General features: G+C 41.3%; 1 protein-coding gene across 1 annotated transcript in view; it reads left to right on the top strand.

Annotated features, from left to right (window-relative positions):
* The first annotated feature begins 3,074 nt into the window (after positions 1 to 3,074).
* Positions 3,075 to 18,546, top strand: part of sgk1 (serum/glucocorticoid regulated kinase 1) — a 30,162-nt gene continuing 14,690 nt past the window's right edge. The window contains exons 1-4 of the mRNA XM_063901784.1: positions 3,075 to 3,210; positions 3,668 to 3,824; positions 8,856 to 9,095; positions 18,205 to 18,420. Coding sequence (XP_063757854.1) covers positions 3,720 to 3,824; positions 8,856 to 9,095; positions 18,205 to 18,420 — 561 coding nt within the window. The 5' untranslated portion in view covers positions 3,075 to 3,210; positions 3,668 to 3,719. The remainder of the gene's footprint in view (positions 3,211 to 3,667; positions 3,825 to 8,855; positions 9,096 to 18,204; positions 18,421 to 18,546) is intronic.

The following is an 18,546-nucleotide window of genomic DNA, read 5'->3' as shown; positions in this document are numbered from 1 at the left end:
CGGAGAATAGTTGGGTCTTTTGGGAGATCAAATTAATGTATGTGCCATATATTTGAAGGAGAAGCTGTTGCGGTTATGTAAGCCTTGCTGCTGTCAGACTTTAAATATCACCCGGGAGCCTTTCAGATTTATGATGAATATATTTGGGCAAACTAAGTTTTTGTATTTCTTTATATTCTTTACGACTAATTCAACAAAGAGAACCACCGGCACTTCAATTTTGAGAGCATGGTTAGACTTCTACTGACTAGTTTCCATGATTACAAAATTCCCTTAATAGCTCAAACTTTTCCTGCCTTTCAATTAAAACCATTTGAGATGTCAAGTTAAGAACGACTCTAAGAACTAAGGCCGAGGATAAACCAATTGCAGTATATAAAGTTTGAAAGCATATCTTATAGGCAACTCGACAAAAATCTAATCCCGGGAGAATTTCTGTAGCAAGAAATGCATTGTTTGGCTCCGTTGATAAATTGCAGGCTGCCCTTGGCTTTTATGCAGCTGGCTGCAAAGCTGATTTCACCAAACATTGTTCTGTGTCATTACCAATGAGTCACTGTTGATTGGGCCCCAGAATGGTCTTGATTACACTGAATACTGCACAGTCACTGTTACCCATGCAAGGAAAACCACACCCGTCTTGACATGAAGCAGAGGCAATCTGACTTGCTTGCAGCGAAAAGATAATTTAATTTCCGCATATGCCTCAGAGTTTTATACAAAAACACTTTGTGTCATTTACACAGCCAGTGCAGGTGGTGTTTTACCCATTGATTGATCCAGTTCTTAACCTTTTATTTCTAATTGCTTCTGTCTTGGTCAATACAGTAACAGACAAAGTAATTGTACTGTTGTAGGTTGGTAAATAAAACTCTCCAGCACACTGATTTAACCCATACATGCAAAACAAAATGTTCATTTATAGTTTATTGTGCAAAGTTACACATGCTGTTCAGTAAGTTGGAGCACCTCTATTCACACCAAACCATATTTCTGCTTTTAGGAGTTAATTCAAAGCAATGATGGAACTTGAATGCAGATTGCAAGAAAGCAGTAGGCATAACAAACTGTGTGTTGACAGTGATTTTCTACTTTCTTGGATTATGTTTAAAAGAAAGCTTTAAGGTTACTTTATGTTTTGTCAAGAATTTGTTTAGAAGTGCCATACAACTACAATGTCTGTATGCTTAATTGGAATCTATGACCAGAACTTGGTTAGCCTAGCTTAGCATAGATGATGGAAGTACAGGGAAACAAGTTATTATGCCCTGTCAATAAATATCTGATAGTAGCTCAATGGTTTTACACCTTTTACCAGCATCCACTTCTACAAATATTGACAAATATTGAACTAATACTAAGCATCATATTATAACTTGAACTTGAATAATACATTCAGTGAAGCAACTCAGGATTGTCTGTTATTTAGAAAAATTGAACAAGAACTTGCTTCTATACGTTAGAAACTATAAGACACATCCAGTAGTAAGCCTGTAGCACCAAATGTGTTAATGTTGGGTTATATAACTTAACTTGGATTGGTGGTTGCAATAATGTCTTGTGGTTTTCTTTCAAACGTAACATAGTACTGCTATAGACAAAACATTTACACTATTGATAACTGAGCTGTCGATTTGAGAAATGTGGGCTAGGGTTTGATCCTCTATATTTGACTGGAAAGCAAATCAACATTTTTCCCTAAATGTCAAACAATGTCATTAAAAGTGCTTTGGCGAACTCAAAAGGGAGATGGCCACAATTACTGTTACAGTAATGGATGTCGAAAATCAGGAGTTTTAGGTTTTTTCACTCCAGCCTCTTGTGATACAAACATTTTTCTCTGACTCATGCCAGTCAAGCACTGATCAGATGCGAGCTGTTTGTTCTGGTGAAGCAAAAAACCAAACAAACAATGCTTCGGAGGTAGCCCCAATTTTAATTCCAGTCGCACTTTGCCACTAGCTGCTGAAAAATGTCTCAGGCCATTTGAGTTTGTGAGGTACAGCAGGTACAGTAAAGGACAAGTCTAAACTAATTCTTCCTCATGGGGGACGTCAGTATACATCAGCTTTTAATTGAGATGTGAAGAAGACGGAGACCTGATACAACAACAAGCAGACAAACCTGTTTCAGTAATAAAAAACATCTATATTTAAAGGGTTGTAAAAAAATAAGGTGTTTTTGCTACTGGCTTAATATTTCATTTATTATCAGTTATTTTTAATGCAATATGGCCAGCTCACGACTTAATTTGATTTCATTGCCGGGTTCACTTTATATGTGAAGTGCACGGACTCATAAAGGAAACATGATTCAGCTTTATCGCTCTGGGTGTCACATCAGGAAATTAAACCAACCCTGTGCTAGAGAAGTAGTGGCAAGGGCACAGAATTGATTTTGTGTGTGTGTGTGTGTGTGTGTGTGGGGGGGTTCAACTAAAGCTCTTATGAAGAATAGTACGCTACAATAAACCCTCAACCACTTTTGGAGACATGTTTTTGGGCGTCCTTGTCTTCACTCGGACACATCAAAAAAGACAAGAAAAGAGAATATTTTTTGGGGGGGATGAAGTGTTAGGGTGTGAGGTGAGGTAGGTGAAGAGGAGATTGAGAGATAGAGAGAGAGAGGGAGGTGCCACCATCGACTGCAGCAGAGAAATGAGCGAGCGGAGGAAAGAGGGAGGGCAGAGTGGTGATGAGGGACAGTGAGGAAGAGAGAGAGATGGAAGGAGAGAGAAGGGGGAGTCGGTGTTTGCTCACTGCAGAGCCTTTCATTGATAAAGTAGCTTTGGTTTGAGCCAGAGGACTGCAGCTGGACTCATCGCACACGTCGTGCTCTCTCTCTCTCTCTCTCTCACACACACACACACACACACACACACACACATACTTCCTGGGTGTTTGTTTACAGGCTGACACCACTGCATTCACTCACTGTGCACCCCAAACATCTGAGGACACACACTGGTGGTCCCATGCTCTAATTGAAACGGACATCCTCGCTGTCTCCCCCTCCTCCTCCTCCTCCTCCTCCTCCTCCTCCTCCTCTTCTTCTCTCTCTTCACCCTCTTTTAGGTATGTGGGCATTGTCCAGTGACATCAGAGCAGGGGACACCTGAGAAGCGAGTAGTTGGAGCATCTGATCTAGGACGTGTTTTTCGGAGGATAAAAAAGAAGCTGCAGTGGAACCAGCAAACGCAACAGCACAAAGGTATGTGTGCATGCATTTATACACACAATTTGGAGGATATATTAAAACACTTGGCATGTGAAAACAATAACAAATCATGGATAAACTTCACACCCACCTTAGACACATCTTGGCTGCTACTGACTCCTCACAGCAACAGGAGCTGGTGCCTTTCTCTCTCCCTGTTTTTGTTTCACTTTCTCCATATCTTTATCCCCATCCTGAATCCGTTTGTTGAACCAGTTACATAATTCTCATCACAGAGTCCTGCTGCCTCTGTCCCTCACATTTTGGTACATCTGTTTCCTCCACCTCCACCTCCTCTCACGCTCCTCATCACACCCTCTTCTTTGCCACCTCTGTCAAAACAGAAGCATCCCTCTCATTTGCCATCCCGCGCTCGGCTCTGTAAAAGCAACATCTTTGTCCTCATGACTTAAACAGCTCTCTCTCTCTCTGTTGTTTTCCCCCCTGTCAGTCTGTCCGTCACCCTGGGATCTACAGAGGCAAGCGGAGTGCCGGTGTCGGCCATGAAGCTGGTGAATGGGGGAGGCGGAGGAGGAAGAGGGGGAGGTGGGGAGAAGACTGCCTTTTCCTTTAAGAAGTGCTCCGCTTTCCAGTTTGTCAAGAGAAAGGTGAGTTTGGGTGACACACACACACACACACACACACACACACACACACACACACACACACACACACACACACACACACACACACACACACACACACACACACACACACACACACACACACACACACACACACAAAAAGACCCAAACATACACACATTTTGGGAAGGATGCATCTGTGAGTCTGTGCCTACACATGCACCTACACAGCCAGAGTGAGAGGTATAGGAGAGAGGAGGTGTCACAGCCACTGTTTTCCCTCTGTATTTTGGTGTGTGTGTGTGTGTGTGTGTGTGTGTGTGTGTGTGTGTGTGTGTGTGTGTGTGTGTGTGTGTGTGTGTGTGTGTGTGTGTGTGTGTGTGTGTGTGTGTGAGTGTGTGAGTGTGTGAGTGCCAGAGATGATGTCATTGTGAAAGCTAAGCCGCGCTAATAAGGCACAAGACTCGGCCCCCGGCGTACTTGTGTTTACTGTGTGTGTTTGCCTCGCTGAGCATTTGTGTGTAAGCGCCAAAACGCTTTGGCCTTACAGAGCCCACAAGTGTCTGTAGTGTCATGACATCACTGAGCTGGTGAGGTCTCGCAGTTTAGGATCTACTCAGCATATTTTGCATTTTGCTGCAGTGCTGTCACAAGCCTCATTTCCTGTTCAGTGTTGATGGTTTGCATTAAATGGGTTCCGTGGTTAGTGTGCTTGTGTAATGAGTTTGTTTGCTGACATTTCCAAAAACAAATTCAGGAATTAATTAACCACAAAACTGCACTTGGAGGATATTTGGCTTTCTAATTAGACATAGTCTAGTGATAAGGTTTTATATATTAAAATCCATGGCTTTTATAATCTGTAAATGATTTTCTCTTGAATAAAGCAGCTTCGTCTCCTTAGCTAACTCTTTAATGTGGCACCGTTTACAACTCCAGTTGTATTTACTTTTCATTTAAGATTGTACTTAACTATATTTGTAGGCCTACTAATGCAACACTAGTTCAATAATTACATATGTGTGCAATACGTAAATGAACTGTGTATGTTTGTTTGCTGAAGTTATTTTGTTTTTCTGCTCTGCTTCTTTATTTCTGCTGTTTTTCTTATTTTGCGTCTTGAATAGCAGAGAATTGCGTTGTTACCTACACTGAAAAACTTAAAAGTCGACTTTAATAAAATATATTATGTCAACAGATTTCAGATAACTTTATTAGATTAGTTGAAAGCAATACTATTACGTTTAAATACAAAATATTAGGTTCAACTTCATATTATTACTTTCAAATAACCTAATACGGTTATGAAACCAGATAGAATCGGAGGATGAAACCCTCTTTATTTGTCACATACATGCACACAGCAGAGCACACACAGTGAAATTGGTCCTCTGCATTTAACCCATCCTAGTACTAGGAGCAGTGGGCAGATGTGAAATCTGTTGACCTAATACATTTAATTAAAGTCAACGGTCAGTTTTTTCAGTGTATGTATGCATGCATGAGAAAAAGCTATTTAAAAGCAAAGAGCACAGTTTGTTGATTTTTAATAAAGCCATATATTAGAACGTGCTAATCCTTTGCCAAATATGCTGTATGATGAAGTAGACTGTGCTCCGCCTAAATACGTGCATGAATCAGATAAAGTCTAAGTTCTCCATGATTGTAAATTTACTGTCTTTGGGTTTTGGACTGTTTGATGTTGTCCAATGATTATCAGAGGAAATAATTAAAAGATGAATAGATAATTAAAACAACCATTAGCTCCAACCATAAACAGAAATAACACCTATTTCAACGTGTTAGTGGCACGCTGACAATCCTTGTGCCCAATGCATCTAACAGTAGCTAAAAAACATTGAAAATAGATTAGATAAGTCAAAAAGCAACAAAAGAGAAGTGACGCAGATGGATGCCCATTGTTTTCCTAGTAGATTGTTATGCAAGTAATGCTGATAACTGAAATGTGAATTAATGCCAAACTAGTGGACGTTATCAGGAGTGTGTTGGCTTCAGTATCTGATGTAGTTTGTCTCAAGGTCCATTGCTGTGACGATCATTCAAAACACGCCGAGCTTCAAGCAGTTCCACTTCTACTCTCTCAATTTGGAATAATTTGCAGCCTATTTACATGAGATCAAAAGAAAACATTGAGGACTATGTCTGCGGGGGTATGATGGGATGAAAATGATTAACATTACTTCCAGCCTGTGGAGGAGAGGGAGATTGATGCTTTTACTCAATAATCACTGTGTTGCTTAGGGAATATGGCATAACATACATCTTTCCAGTACCGAAACTGTGTTATATAATAAATCAGATAATAAAGTAAGGGTTTATCGCACAAGATGTTCAAGTTAACACATTCAGCTTTAGGGAGAGAATATGTGCCAATTAGGTACAACCATAATTCAAACTGGATAAATAGCACTTGGTTTGAAGTTGGTGGGCGGATTTAGATACTTTTTTCTAGTCTGGCTGCGTCCCTGCCTTGTGTTCTTGCTCGCTCTAGGGTTTCCCAAAGTGTGTGTTGGTCTCAGATGGTATACAGTATGGTGTGGATCCCTGATGCCTCGGCCGGTTAATATGGGCAGATTGTGTTGTGTTAACACCCACGCACAAACACACATGCACTCCCACAGGCACATTCCCCTGCAATGCAAAAAAATGAAATATTAATTGGTAATGAAGAGCCTGAGGATCTATCTATCTCTACATCTATCCATGCTAAATTATTGCTTTTCTCTTGGCATATATCGGTACATAAGCTGGCAAAAACAACAGAAGCTTCCAGATATGCTTCAGCACTCAGCCCCAAATGGGAATTCATACCTCCTGCAGTAGAGGGTTCCTTTTTCTCTCTGTTTGTGACTAAATAAGCCTAATTACATAATTGGAAGAGCAGGGACTGATTCATACACATGAGTAAGGGAAATGATAGAAGGAAATATAAAATCATCATCAGTATGGTGTCATCAAAGAAATATGCAAGACCATGTACTTGCACAGTGAAATTTAGCATGATAAGCTAATAATGAAATGCTACAGCCAACATTAAGTGCAGAGTGTTCGTGACATCTGTTTGTGATTATGCCGTAAAGGTAAGGTGCTGTTGTGTCTGTCCTCTGCTACTAAGTGGAGCTGTCTGTTAGCTGCACCGGTGCTTGGGTCACATTCACACACACACAAACAAACACGTGCGCACACTAATGAGCTCATTTACACACACACACACACACACACACACACACACACACACACACACACACACACACACACACACACACACACACACACACACACACACACACACACACACACACACACACACACTTGTCTGCTTCCTGCCATGGGATTTGGGGTTTAGAGGATCTTAGGGGTCCCTAGAGACCTTGAGATTTGATGTCAGATGTTTTGTTGTGTGTGTGTGTGTGTGTGTGTGTGTGTGTGTGTGTGTGTGTGTGTGTGTGTGTGTGTGTGTGTGTGTGTGTGTGTGTGTGTGTGTGTGTGTGTGTGTGTGTGTGTGCATTCTGGTCTGTGAACTCAGGCTGTACACAACACATATTGACTATAGCCATTTGGGCAACATCAGGAGTTGTGTCAAAATACAGAATGTTCAGTAGTTTTTATATGAAGTGTTTAACATGGACAAACCAACCCTAACAAAAGGATGATGTAGTACAGATATAGATAAAGAATTTTTCTGTAAACAAAACGTAGAAAACAAAACTCCCTGCTGCTGTAAGCACCTGCGTGTGTGAGGTTGAATGAGTGTTATTCTTCAGAGGACGAGTCTCATCAGTTTCATGGTCAGCATGACATGTTAAGCAACAGATATGACACTGCACTGTTTGATTCTTGCAGAAATGCCAAAACATTTCTAACTCTGCTTTGAATCTCTTAAGAAATAACAAGGGAAAGAACGCTTTAATTGGATGTAACGTCAACCCCACGTTCACATTCGATGTGAAGGAACCTGTGTGTTAATATTCTTATTTAGGGTGTGTGTCATCTGCTTATGTGCTAGACCTACAGTATAATGGCTGTTTTGTTTTTGTGTTGATCTACTAGACCTCTGTTTTTCTTTAGACTCAACATGCCTTGACGTGCTGTCTGGCTGCCCTTTGACTTAAGCATTCATTCATAGTGTGTATGTGTAAATGTGTTTGTGTGAGTGTGTGTGTCACAGCTGTCTGAACTTAGGCTACTGTGAAAATGTTGCTTGTATTTCCCTGACAATATTCTTCTTTCTCCCATTTGTCCCATGTTTTGTTATCTCCTTACTTTCACCACCTGAGATACCAGATATAACGCTTGGTGACAGTTAGTGCTTTTCTGTGAAGTCTTAGTCACTGCAGGAGGGATGTGTGTGTGTGCAATGTACTTGTACGCACCAATTTAAGCAAAGGACAGTGAGATCTCACCTTATAGTATCATTTCTGATTTAATATTTTTCCTGGATGGCTGCATAAAAGGACCATCTGTCAGTGACAGGGTATGTTAGAATTTTAGATAACTCATCATAAATCATCATAATAGCCACACATGGATTACAGTCCCACTCTCCCTGAAGTATTGTCGTCGTCATAGCACGGCAAGTTGAAGGGTTAGATTTCAGAGAGAGTTAGACAAGATGAGACGAGACGGACGTCCTCTTTCATCATATACGTGGGGACAATCAGCATTGTTATTGCATGCAACAGGAGTTGACATGTGTGTCATTCAATATGCGTTTGCTTTCTGAATTACGTGTTCAATTTGTGGAAAAGCAGATAAGTAATAGTAACAAAGGGTAGTCGGTGTTTAAGGTGTCATGGTGCTTATTAAGGTGTTTATTTTATTACACTTTGTATTTGTGCACCAAAAGATACTATCCGATAATGTCTCATTTGCATATTTTAATCGAACAATTTACTTGTAACACAAAATATTATTGTTCATGTTAATTATGAACCGCAGAATCTTTTGGGTGATACCTTTCATTCAATACTCTTTTCACCTGTAACGTCTCCCTTTAGTTTATGCTTTCGACCTGATCTCTTTTTTTCGGCGCAGGTACGAAGGTGGATGCGGAACCCAAAGGTGAGCGTGGAAAAGGCCCAAGGGAAAAGCCACCTTCACTCCTGTCCAAAGTGTCCTCTGGCAGACGACCTGTGGTACACACACTTCCCCTCGCCTTATGGCTGCTGTCACTACGGGGGCCTGCAGGGCGGACAGTACTACCACCAGGAGCCGTGCTCGCCATGCCCTGCCAGCGGTCAAACCAGCAGCCATGACAAGAGCAAGGGCTGCAAGGTAAAGGGAAAAACTAATACAGAGAGAGAAGGAGGGGGGCGTAAAGGAAGGCATCATTCAGTCACTCGGTTACACTGTACCCTGTGACTCACAATGTAATGCAATATAATGTGTCACGTGAAATAATTGAAGTCCCGCCATCCTCTCACTACTAATGTCCTCTGGCTGCAGGTGCAAGCCTAACTACTGATTATTTTACAGATCTCTCTCTGTTCGCCTATTAGCATTCATTAAAAGGAGCCAAAGAAGCCAATTAGGTTCTAACAGGACTCTAGACATTGTTGTGTTTGTCTTTGTTCTCGCTTTAAGCTCTACCATGAGTGTCGTTATGTAATATAAACACTAAAAAGACAGGGGCGTTTTTCGAAAATCCCCCTGTTGTTGTTGTTTGTTGCTCATGACAGGCTGGTGTTTATGAAATTAGAGCATGATGCATATATTCAGCAGAGAATACTAAAATGTGTCACACATACACACCAGGGCATGCTGCCAACGAACGCCTTGCCCAAACACACAGCAGTCCATTCATGCTAATACTGCTGCAGGTGTCCAGGTTGTCCTTGTAACTGCAATCATAAAAGCCATCCCACGGCCATCAATCATCACACCCATCAATTGGTTCCTGGATCAGTGTGTGTGTGTGTGTGTGTGTGTGTGTGTGTGTGTGTGTGTGTGTGTGTGTGTGTGTGTGTGTGTGTGTGTGTGTGTGTGTGTGTGTGTGTGTGTGTGTGTGTGTGTGTGTGTGTGTGTGTGTGTGTGTGTGTGTTTCTCCAGTCCAATGGGCAACAGGAAAGAATGAGTCATCACTGTCCCAGCAGGACAAAGCCACGCTGCGTGTGTGTGTGTGTGTGTGTGTGTGTGTGTGTGTGTGTGTGTGTGTGCGTGCGTGCTCAAAAACAACACTGAATCATGTAAGAATATAAAACAGCACCTCATTATTGTCCATCACACTGTTCTCTTTCCTGCAGCCCTTTAGTTTATTTTTTTCCCCCCACATATTCTCTAAGATTTCTTCCAAGCAGTTCTCTATCTATCCATCAATTTCACCTCTTGCCCTCACCACCGATAGAGCTGTCACTAATGTCTCACTGGAGATAACAAATGTGTGTGTGTGTGGAATTGATGGGTGCTGAAGCGAGGTGGGCGAAGACAGGGGTGGGGGTGATACAAAGGAGGGGCCTCCATGGTGAGTCATAGCTAGCGCCCACTGCATAGTGTGTGTCAAGTCAATCCAGGAGTGTGGAGTTGTACAGGACTGACCTATAGCAGCTGCTACTGTGCAGTGTAGTGATCATGAATCAATTAATGAAACACACATTTAGAGATACACAACTGAACTCCTCTCTTCCTGTGTTTGACGTGTCATCCCAAATCTTCCATGACAAAACTTATCACACACGCCATGTTCTGTACTGTTTCCCACACACCATGTCTCAGGGCCCTCTGTGCAAACACCTCCCAACCCTCGAATTTGACTTGCCAATAGCAGAGCGTGACACTTGTTCCACAAAATGGAACAGTCACAGAAACATTTCCCCACGCATGCCGAAGGCGCCGCTCCGTGCTCGGGGAGGCCACCCACGGCCCGACTAAAAATGCAAATGAGCAAAGCTTCACTATGAAATTTGTCAGCCCATCAAAGTGAACCGCATCAGTCGCTGTCTTACGAGTGACGCAGAAACAGACTTAAGAAAGTTGGGTGGTGACGCCGAGAGGCTGCTGTCTCATTTTCGAGGAGGAGGAGATGGAAAGGATGAGGTGTTGACAGACAGTGTCAGCTTACTGTTGAGTGTGCAGAGACAGAAGGGAAAGCTCAGAGGACATTTGTCATGGTCTGATATGATGCTCTTTATACTTGCCTTTTTATGCTATTGCTTTAAGGGTTTTGTATTGTTAAACACCAAATGCTCAACATTAGCATTACACTCATTGTTGGCAGGAGCTTTTGAACCTTTTTAATCAGAACTTGGCAGCGAAATGCAGGTGTTTGTTGCCAGAGGAGCTGCTTATAAACTGGAATTAAAGTTTCCACTAGAAATTAAATACTTGAACATGATCTCTGCAATGTTTGGATTACGTAATTGTTCTCTCTCCCAAAAAGGTTTGCTCTCCTCCTCCTCCACCTCATTAAAAATGCATCCCAGCACCGTTTTTTTTTCTAATTACGAAGCATCAGCATCATTTAACATGCTCAGTGTATCCTTGACCTAGAGCTTTGCATAGCCTTCCCCCTTCCACTGCTTTCAATATAAAGCTAAATATAAACCAACTTTATGGCACTGATTTTATTATAATATTAATATCAGTGTGCTAACTTTATGGTGCCTGGATTTTTTCCATCCAGTAATAAATGCGGAGAACATAAGGCAGGACAGGAAGGGAGGTTTACTGTAAGTAGAAAGTAATATGCGTAGGAAATCAGAATTAAAAAAAGGACAAAGGGTTAGAAAAGAGGCTGCATAGGGAAGATGACAAAGGTTGAGCAATTGGAAGTGAAGGGATAGATATAGACACAGAAAAAAAAATTTGATATAGAGAGGGAAGGATAAGGGAAGCTGAGAGGACCGTTTTATTGGAAGATAGAAGATGAGGTCAGAGCATTTGCCCCACTGCCTGAGCATGACTAGAAATCAAAGGCATATAAACTCTCCTGGCAGGGACGTCCTGTACTGTCCTGTGTACTGTAACAGCAACACACTGTCAGATAACACACACACACACACACACACACACACACACACACACACACACACACACACACACACACACACACACACACACACACACACACACACACACACACACACACACACACACACACACACACACACACACACAAAGCTGATGCAAACGCAGCAATCCACTAATCTCTTACATCAAGCCTGTACTGTTCTTGATGAAGAAAGCTTAATCAGAAATGAAATGAACATGAACTTTTGCTGACAGCTGGTTGTCCTGGCATGTTATCTTGCTTGTCACACACTCTCAGTACTTTTCCTGAATCTTACAAGATCCCAAGGATATATTAAATCAAACACAAGAACAAAACTTGACATACGAACATGTTGAACAAGTGTTTTAACACCAACACCAACTTTAGCCAGAAAGTTTACTATCCAAAAAGCATCCATGCATAAGGTAAGGAAAATGAGGAGCAAGGGAGGGAAGTAAAAGAAAAACATGGTCTGGGAGAGTTAGGGTTGTTAAAAAAATCCAAGAATATGAGAGAAGCAAAGCATGTCCAAGAAGAACAGTATTTTTTATCTACTCCCTGAGGGATGTTGTCAACTATTGATTATACTGTATCTCAGCCCAAAATGGTGGCAAAGTAAAAGTTGAAAAACTGCATATTAAATTCTAGAAAACTCTAGGTAAACTCAGGTGGTTTATTGTTTGTTAGAGTCAGCTGGAACGAAAAGCTTGGTAATACTCTTCACAGTTATTAATGTTTAGTGGCGTTACTAAGAGCATGGTTCTCATGCTGGCTGGCTTTACCAGTTTGTTCTCTGCGGTGACAAAACAGAGGGAGACGACCTGTGACGAATCCACCTCTCTTGTTCTCCCTCAGCAGTGACAAGGCCCTGCAGGTTAAGCTCTGTTCGAAGAAAGCCAATGCAATATAACATTTGATTGTGGACCTGTGGAGTGAGACTGTGTTCTGTGACAGATGATGTCAAGTGCAAATTCCACTCCAGTGCCTGATCAGATAACATTTCTTAGGGATTTGAGAAGCCATCACCTTTGGCCCACATATTGGTTGTCTTCTCAGGGAAGATTTCCCATGTTTATGGTGTACGTGGTTTTCTAATGTGAGAATATGTTTTCTATTGGACTTGAAACTCTGAACTTTGGATCTTGACGTAGTTTTAACTGTCAAGTGTCTTACTTGTGGATTACGAGGAGCAGTAGATCACTTGGAGTCAATGGTTAATGACATAAGGGTCGAATTTGAATATCCCACCGCTTCACTGCTACTGCTGACGGTTTCTGAGTTGTGGAAACAAACTCTGGATTCCAGCCATCTCCAGCAGCTGTTTAAAGTTAAACTTTGAACTCTTGATGGAAAATCTTGATCTTTGGCTGAGTTGGGAGGTTTTCGTCAATATTTACGTCGATATGAGAAATGTATTGAAGTATTATGAACTCCAATAACACAACAAACAGGACTGTAGACTCTGACATAGTCTGGTTTATTGAAGAACTGTTTTATTGGATCACTAGTTGAACCTGAGAACCAATGACCTCTCTTGCATGTGTCTGACACTAACCATTACTTACTGTATCCCTTAAATGGTGACCTCACTGAAAACCTCACTTGAATTCCATCTTTAGATGAATTTTCCATTAATAGTGTTTCTTTGTGCTTGGATTTAGGACTAAGAGGAACTAAGATGAACAACTCACTTGGTCCAATTATATTTGTTACTGGGAGTAAAAATCCTAATTGAAGCGGATGTCTTGTCATGCAGACTGTTCCAATAGCAGGGAGAAATACGTCTTTTTCGACCTCTGTAATTGTGTGGCTAATTGACACAAAACTTTATTTCTCTCCTCGTTAAAGACCTCCACACATATTCACATTCACTCCATATAAATGCCAGTAGTCAGACCCCCCTGAGCCTTTCAAACTCTGTGCTTAGTAATGAAACTGGCAAAGTTCCAGCTGAGCATTGGTATAAAGCCAGTTTGGAAAACATCCAACATCCTTCTTCTCCTCCTGGCAACACCTGAAGGAGTCAACTGGTTCTCTGGTGGATACCTTGCCTTTGCCTGCATTTATAACAGTAAAATTATGCCTTGTATTATTTACAAACCTGATTTTTCATCATCCATTGCCTTTGCTATTGTTATGGGTCATCTTTTTCTCCCCTTGATTAAATGATATTTAAGCAAACTTTAAATGAGGGAACTCTCCCAGGGTCTGGAAAGCAGTTCTAAGCTATGACTGTTTAGCATTCATTTAGCAATGGAAAACTGCTAATCCTTTTTGCTATTCTGCTGTCCCAAAGCCAAGTGCTCTGGCAGTGGAAGAATGTGATTAGAGTAATAAATGGTCTTTTCCTGCTTGATTTATTCTATGCTTACAGTGGATGTACTGTATACATACAACCAGAAACGGCACAATGCATTTGTTTCCATTGCTACTGCAGCATTATACACACTCCCAAAAAAGAGATGAATATAGAAGCCATTCATACCTTGGCTGTGATTTCCTGGATTTGTCGTGACACAGGGGGATGTGTGAAATAACTTTGTCGTGTTTACCCTACCCAGCTATAACAAGCTAGAGGCGAGCTGTAAAGGAAAAGTAAGGCAGCCAGCCTGATAATCTGTGTCTGCTTTCATACAGATAAAAGGGCATTCGGGGCATGAAGAGAGTGATCTCTACATCTGCATGACTTCATAATCTGTAGTGAAATGCAAGGGAATTGATTGTGAGGAAGTTACTTTATATTTAATAATTCTGAGTTTCAGAGTTTTGCATAAAGGGAATTAATGGACAAATAAAAGGACTGGTGGCTGGATATGGTATCTGAATTCAAATGGACTATTTCAGGATCTATTTAATGGATAGTCAGTTACCTAAATGTTCACAAGCCTCGTCAGAGCAGTAAATATTCCCCCCTCCCCCTACACTGACATTGCCCAACAAGAAAAATAGGTAGCTTCCTCCTTTCTGCGTCTCATTGTGAGGAAATTTAGGATTTATTCTTTCTCTAATCTACCCTGGGAACCCGGATAATCCCATCTTCCATCTTGATGTTCCAGAGCTAACGCCAAGAAAATGCTGCGCCACAGAGGCTCAGCAGCACCCTGACGAAGCAGTGCAACTTTTTTTCTTGCATCCACACACTCAGCTCTATTGAAACTGCTTAGTGCAAAGAGGTTTATAGGGGCTTATGGCTCACACTTGACAACTAAGCTTTGAGTTGACCTGATCTGTTTCCACATTGACAATATGCTTACTCATGGCACACTAGTGCACAACAAGCAACTGTTGTTGTGCTTTGTTACTACATTCTTCATTGTTGAGCTGGAAAGGGATCAGACTTATTTATCTTACTGTTTTTCCATTTCCAGTTCAGGTTGACCGTGAGACTTCATTTAGGTGTTTTGATGCAGGAGTATAGAGACATGCTTTGGGATGTTCTGTCGTCTTGTTTCTCCACCACTCCAGACATAAATATCTCAGCTACTATTGAATTGCTTTGGTATTTTGTACAGACATTCATGTTCCCCAGAAGATGAATCCTACTCACTTTCAACTGGCACTTAAGATCCTCAGTTATACTTGTTTTTACTGCAAATGAGCTAATGTTATCATGGTAAGGCCTGTACACAAAGTTAAGATGTCCAACATAGCAAATATAGCATGTTATAGCTTAAAGCTGTCCTGCTACACATACAGTACTTAATAAACATCAACTTTTTAGCATTGTCATTGTGAGCATGTTATACAGTAAGAGGCGTTAACATGTGGCTCAAAGCGTTGCTGGGCTTGAGCTGCTCATACTGTAGTTGCTAGCATAGCTGTAGACACATTTTGTTATTGTGTATCTGGTCTTTCAAGAATATCTGTTAAATGATTATCCAACAGTACTATTCAAGAGGAAGATCCATTCATCCAGTCACTTTACTCAAACTAGGTATTTACCTTAAAACAGATCAAATAAGTGTTTGGGTGTTAGTATTCCATGGTTTTTAACGTTGGCCAATTTAAGTTCACTGTGCTCATGCAATGGGAAATATTTAACCATCTCAGTCGGACAGGAAGTGAGGCTTCACACAAAAAGACACATTTAGCATCCGGGATTTAGGCATACTGAATGACTATGAATGTTAAAGTTTTCCCAATAAGTCAGGGTTCAGAGACCTCAACATTGCTCAGAATGTAATGCTGAAAAGAGTCCAAATACGACCCAAAATGATAGAAATGGCCACGAGTCAGTTTAAGGTTAAAGTCTCAATATTGTAATCTCAGATTTATCCCTTGGTGTGTTCCCGTTCTTAACAACAACATTACAGTTCTCTGCTTCCTGCGGTCTTGTTACTCAGATACTCAATCTCTTATTTCAGGTTGACATGTCTTTCACTCTCTCTGGCTCTGAATAGTATTTCTGAGACTTAATCTCCCGCGGGACATGCTGTAGCTGCATTTAAATTCCATTTGGACTGCATGAAACATCTTTCTCTCTCTACTCGTTTGGATATGAGAAGAAAGAGCAGTGACCTTGGTGGCAAAGTCTTATCTTTGACAGGGTATGGGATGGTTTGTGTAAGACTATCTCACACTCTCATTGTCTTCGTTTATCTTTTTGTTTTCAAATATATTTTTCTTCGTCTCTGTACCTTTGCCCGCACCACAAACCCTTCATCCACTTTTTGATTCTCCCCACCGTTGCTTTCTCACCTTTCCCTCATTTCATTACTCTTTGATGCTCAGACATATGTGGGATGTGACAACGCTTGTTAGAGGTGGAGTAACACGCCAAGGGGAGCTGCCAGAGGACAGAAAGGGATATGAGGATAAGGGGAAAATGGGGTTACAAGGAAATAGGGCCATAGGCTGGCTAATAGAAATACTGTAAATACTGTTCTTATCTACTGTGTTCTGAGCAAAGTACAGTACTGCATTTTACATCTAGATCTATGAGGCAAATATCAAGGTTACTGATACACTGTTGTTTTAATGGGACTTGGTTACAGATGGGTACATCTTGGCCTTGGTATCCCTGGACCTTATTACACCATGAGTTTATGAGGCTAAAGGACAGATCTATAAGGCAGGTATAGGCAGCCTAACTAATAGAAGGACCCCCTTAAATGGTTGTGGTTCAATACCAGGGCAAATGTGAAGCAAAGGGGTTAAGAGGAAGGGGAAACTGGAGATGGCATGCATAACTGTGTGTGTGTTATACTTCCTGTGCACATATTTTCTTACCCACTGAAGGAATGCCTTTAAACTTGCTCTAGCACAAGGTTCACTAAGAGGATATACATCTAAGATCATTTGCATTATAACCAGTTTCAGCTGTTTCCTGTGTTTGTGCTAAGGTAAACTAAGATAAGCTAGGCTGAGCTCATCTACCAGCTGCTGAAGTGGTATCTTTGAGTAAATAACAACTTCTTCCAAACAAAATTCAACTTGCGTTTAATAATAATATAATAGCTGGCCCTATTGTTGTGACTAAATACTATTTTCTCAACCTGGCAAAATGATACTGAACACAAAAATAGAGGTATATCTTGCTAACACACACACAAACTCACAAATACAGTGTTATGACAGAACAGTTTTAAATTGTGTTTGACACCATCAGTAATTGTTAACATCCATTCTGTCCTTCCAGCGCTGAGCTATAATTATTGTCAAGGGAGCAACCATTCGTACACGGGCAGAGCTATTTTGCAGAGTTGCAAATTTTGAACTATAATATATACACATCCTCATACACAATCACACTCACACACATTTCTCTACACCAAGTCGTCCTAATATAGAGGCCAGCAGAGCAGAAGCCACTGATAGAGGCCTTGATAAGACTCATTTGAAACGTCCGCAGTCGATGAACCTGTACGCTCTGTGTGCCAAGGACACCATTAACCTTACATAACAGCCATTCTGGGTCAATGACACTTCTAACTATGCAATTCTGTTTCCCCAAGAACTATGTGCACCTTGACCTTCCAATATCCCATGTATTTTATACACACACCTGATCTTTCCTGTGAGAATGTGTGCATGGAGGGTATTTTTGGGTTTATGCCCGTCAGTGTTACCTGTCCCATGCTTAATGATTGAGAAGAAGTGTTTGTGATGAATACTCCTCAGAGGAGTGTGTCACTGCTGCTGTCACACGAGAGGAGATTAGGCTTAGACTAACTCACTCAATGCAATGTAACCTTGATATATTTATAGTGTGAAGGTGATTGTAAGTTATATACGTATAATAAACCACCTAAACAATAATAGCATGCTACTTTGGAAAGGAGTCAGAGTTAGACCCCATTAATTATATGCTGTCATAGGCATTAATTCCTCATAATGTGTATGGTTTTACTCATTTTTGGCTACCGCAAAAACGCTTTTACTTATTTTCACTAACAGGTCAGGAAGTGGAAGATGCTGGCTCGGCATCACAGCGAGGGTACAGGAAAACAGAAGGAAGCAGAGTGCGATGTCCACCTTGGTGGTTGTCATTCCTGGGGGATCCACTCATCGCCCCTCATGGCCAGCCCCGTCATGCTGGAGTGCTCCGTCTGCAGCGGGCCCTACATCAGCTACACCCTGGAGGATACCTGGCAGCCACGCCAACGCACACAGGCAAGTTCATTCTGCCTATAGATAATTCAATTACAAAAAAACATTTATTTATCTCAGTTATCCCTGGATCACAAAGAAGGAAACTTTCAGGTGTCCATGACAAGATTTCTAGTAAACCCCCACTCC

Source organism: Eleginops maclovinus, chromosome 15 (assembly GCF_036324505.1).
Source record: "Eleginops maclovinus isolate JMC-PN-2008 ecotype Puerto Natales chromosome 15, JC_Emac_rtc_rv5, whole genome shotgun sequence".
In the NCBI taxonomy this organism is placed as follows: Eukaryota; Metazoa; Chordata; class Actinopteri; order Perciformes; family Eleginopidae; genus Eleginops; species Eleginops maclovinus.
Note: the sequence above shows the minus strand (reverse complement) of the source record. Positions and strands in the feature narration are given on the sequence as shown.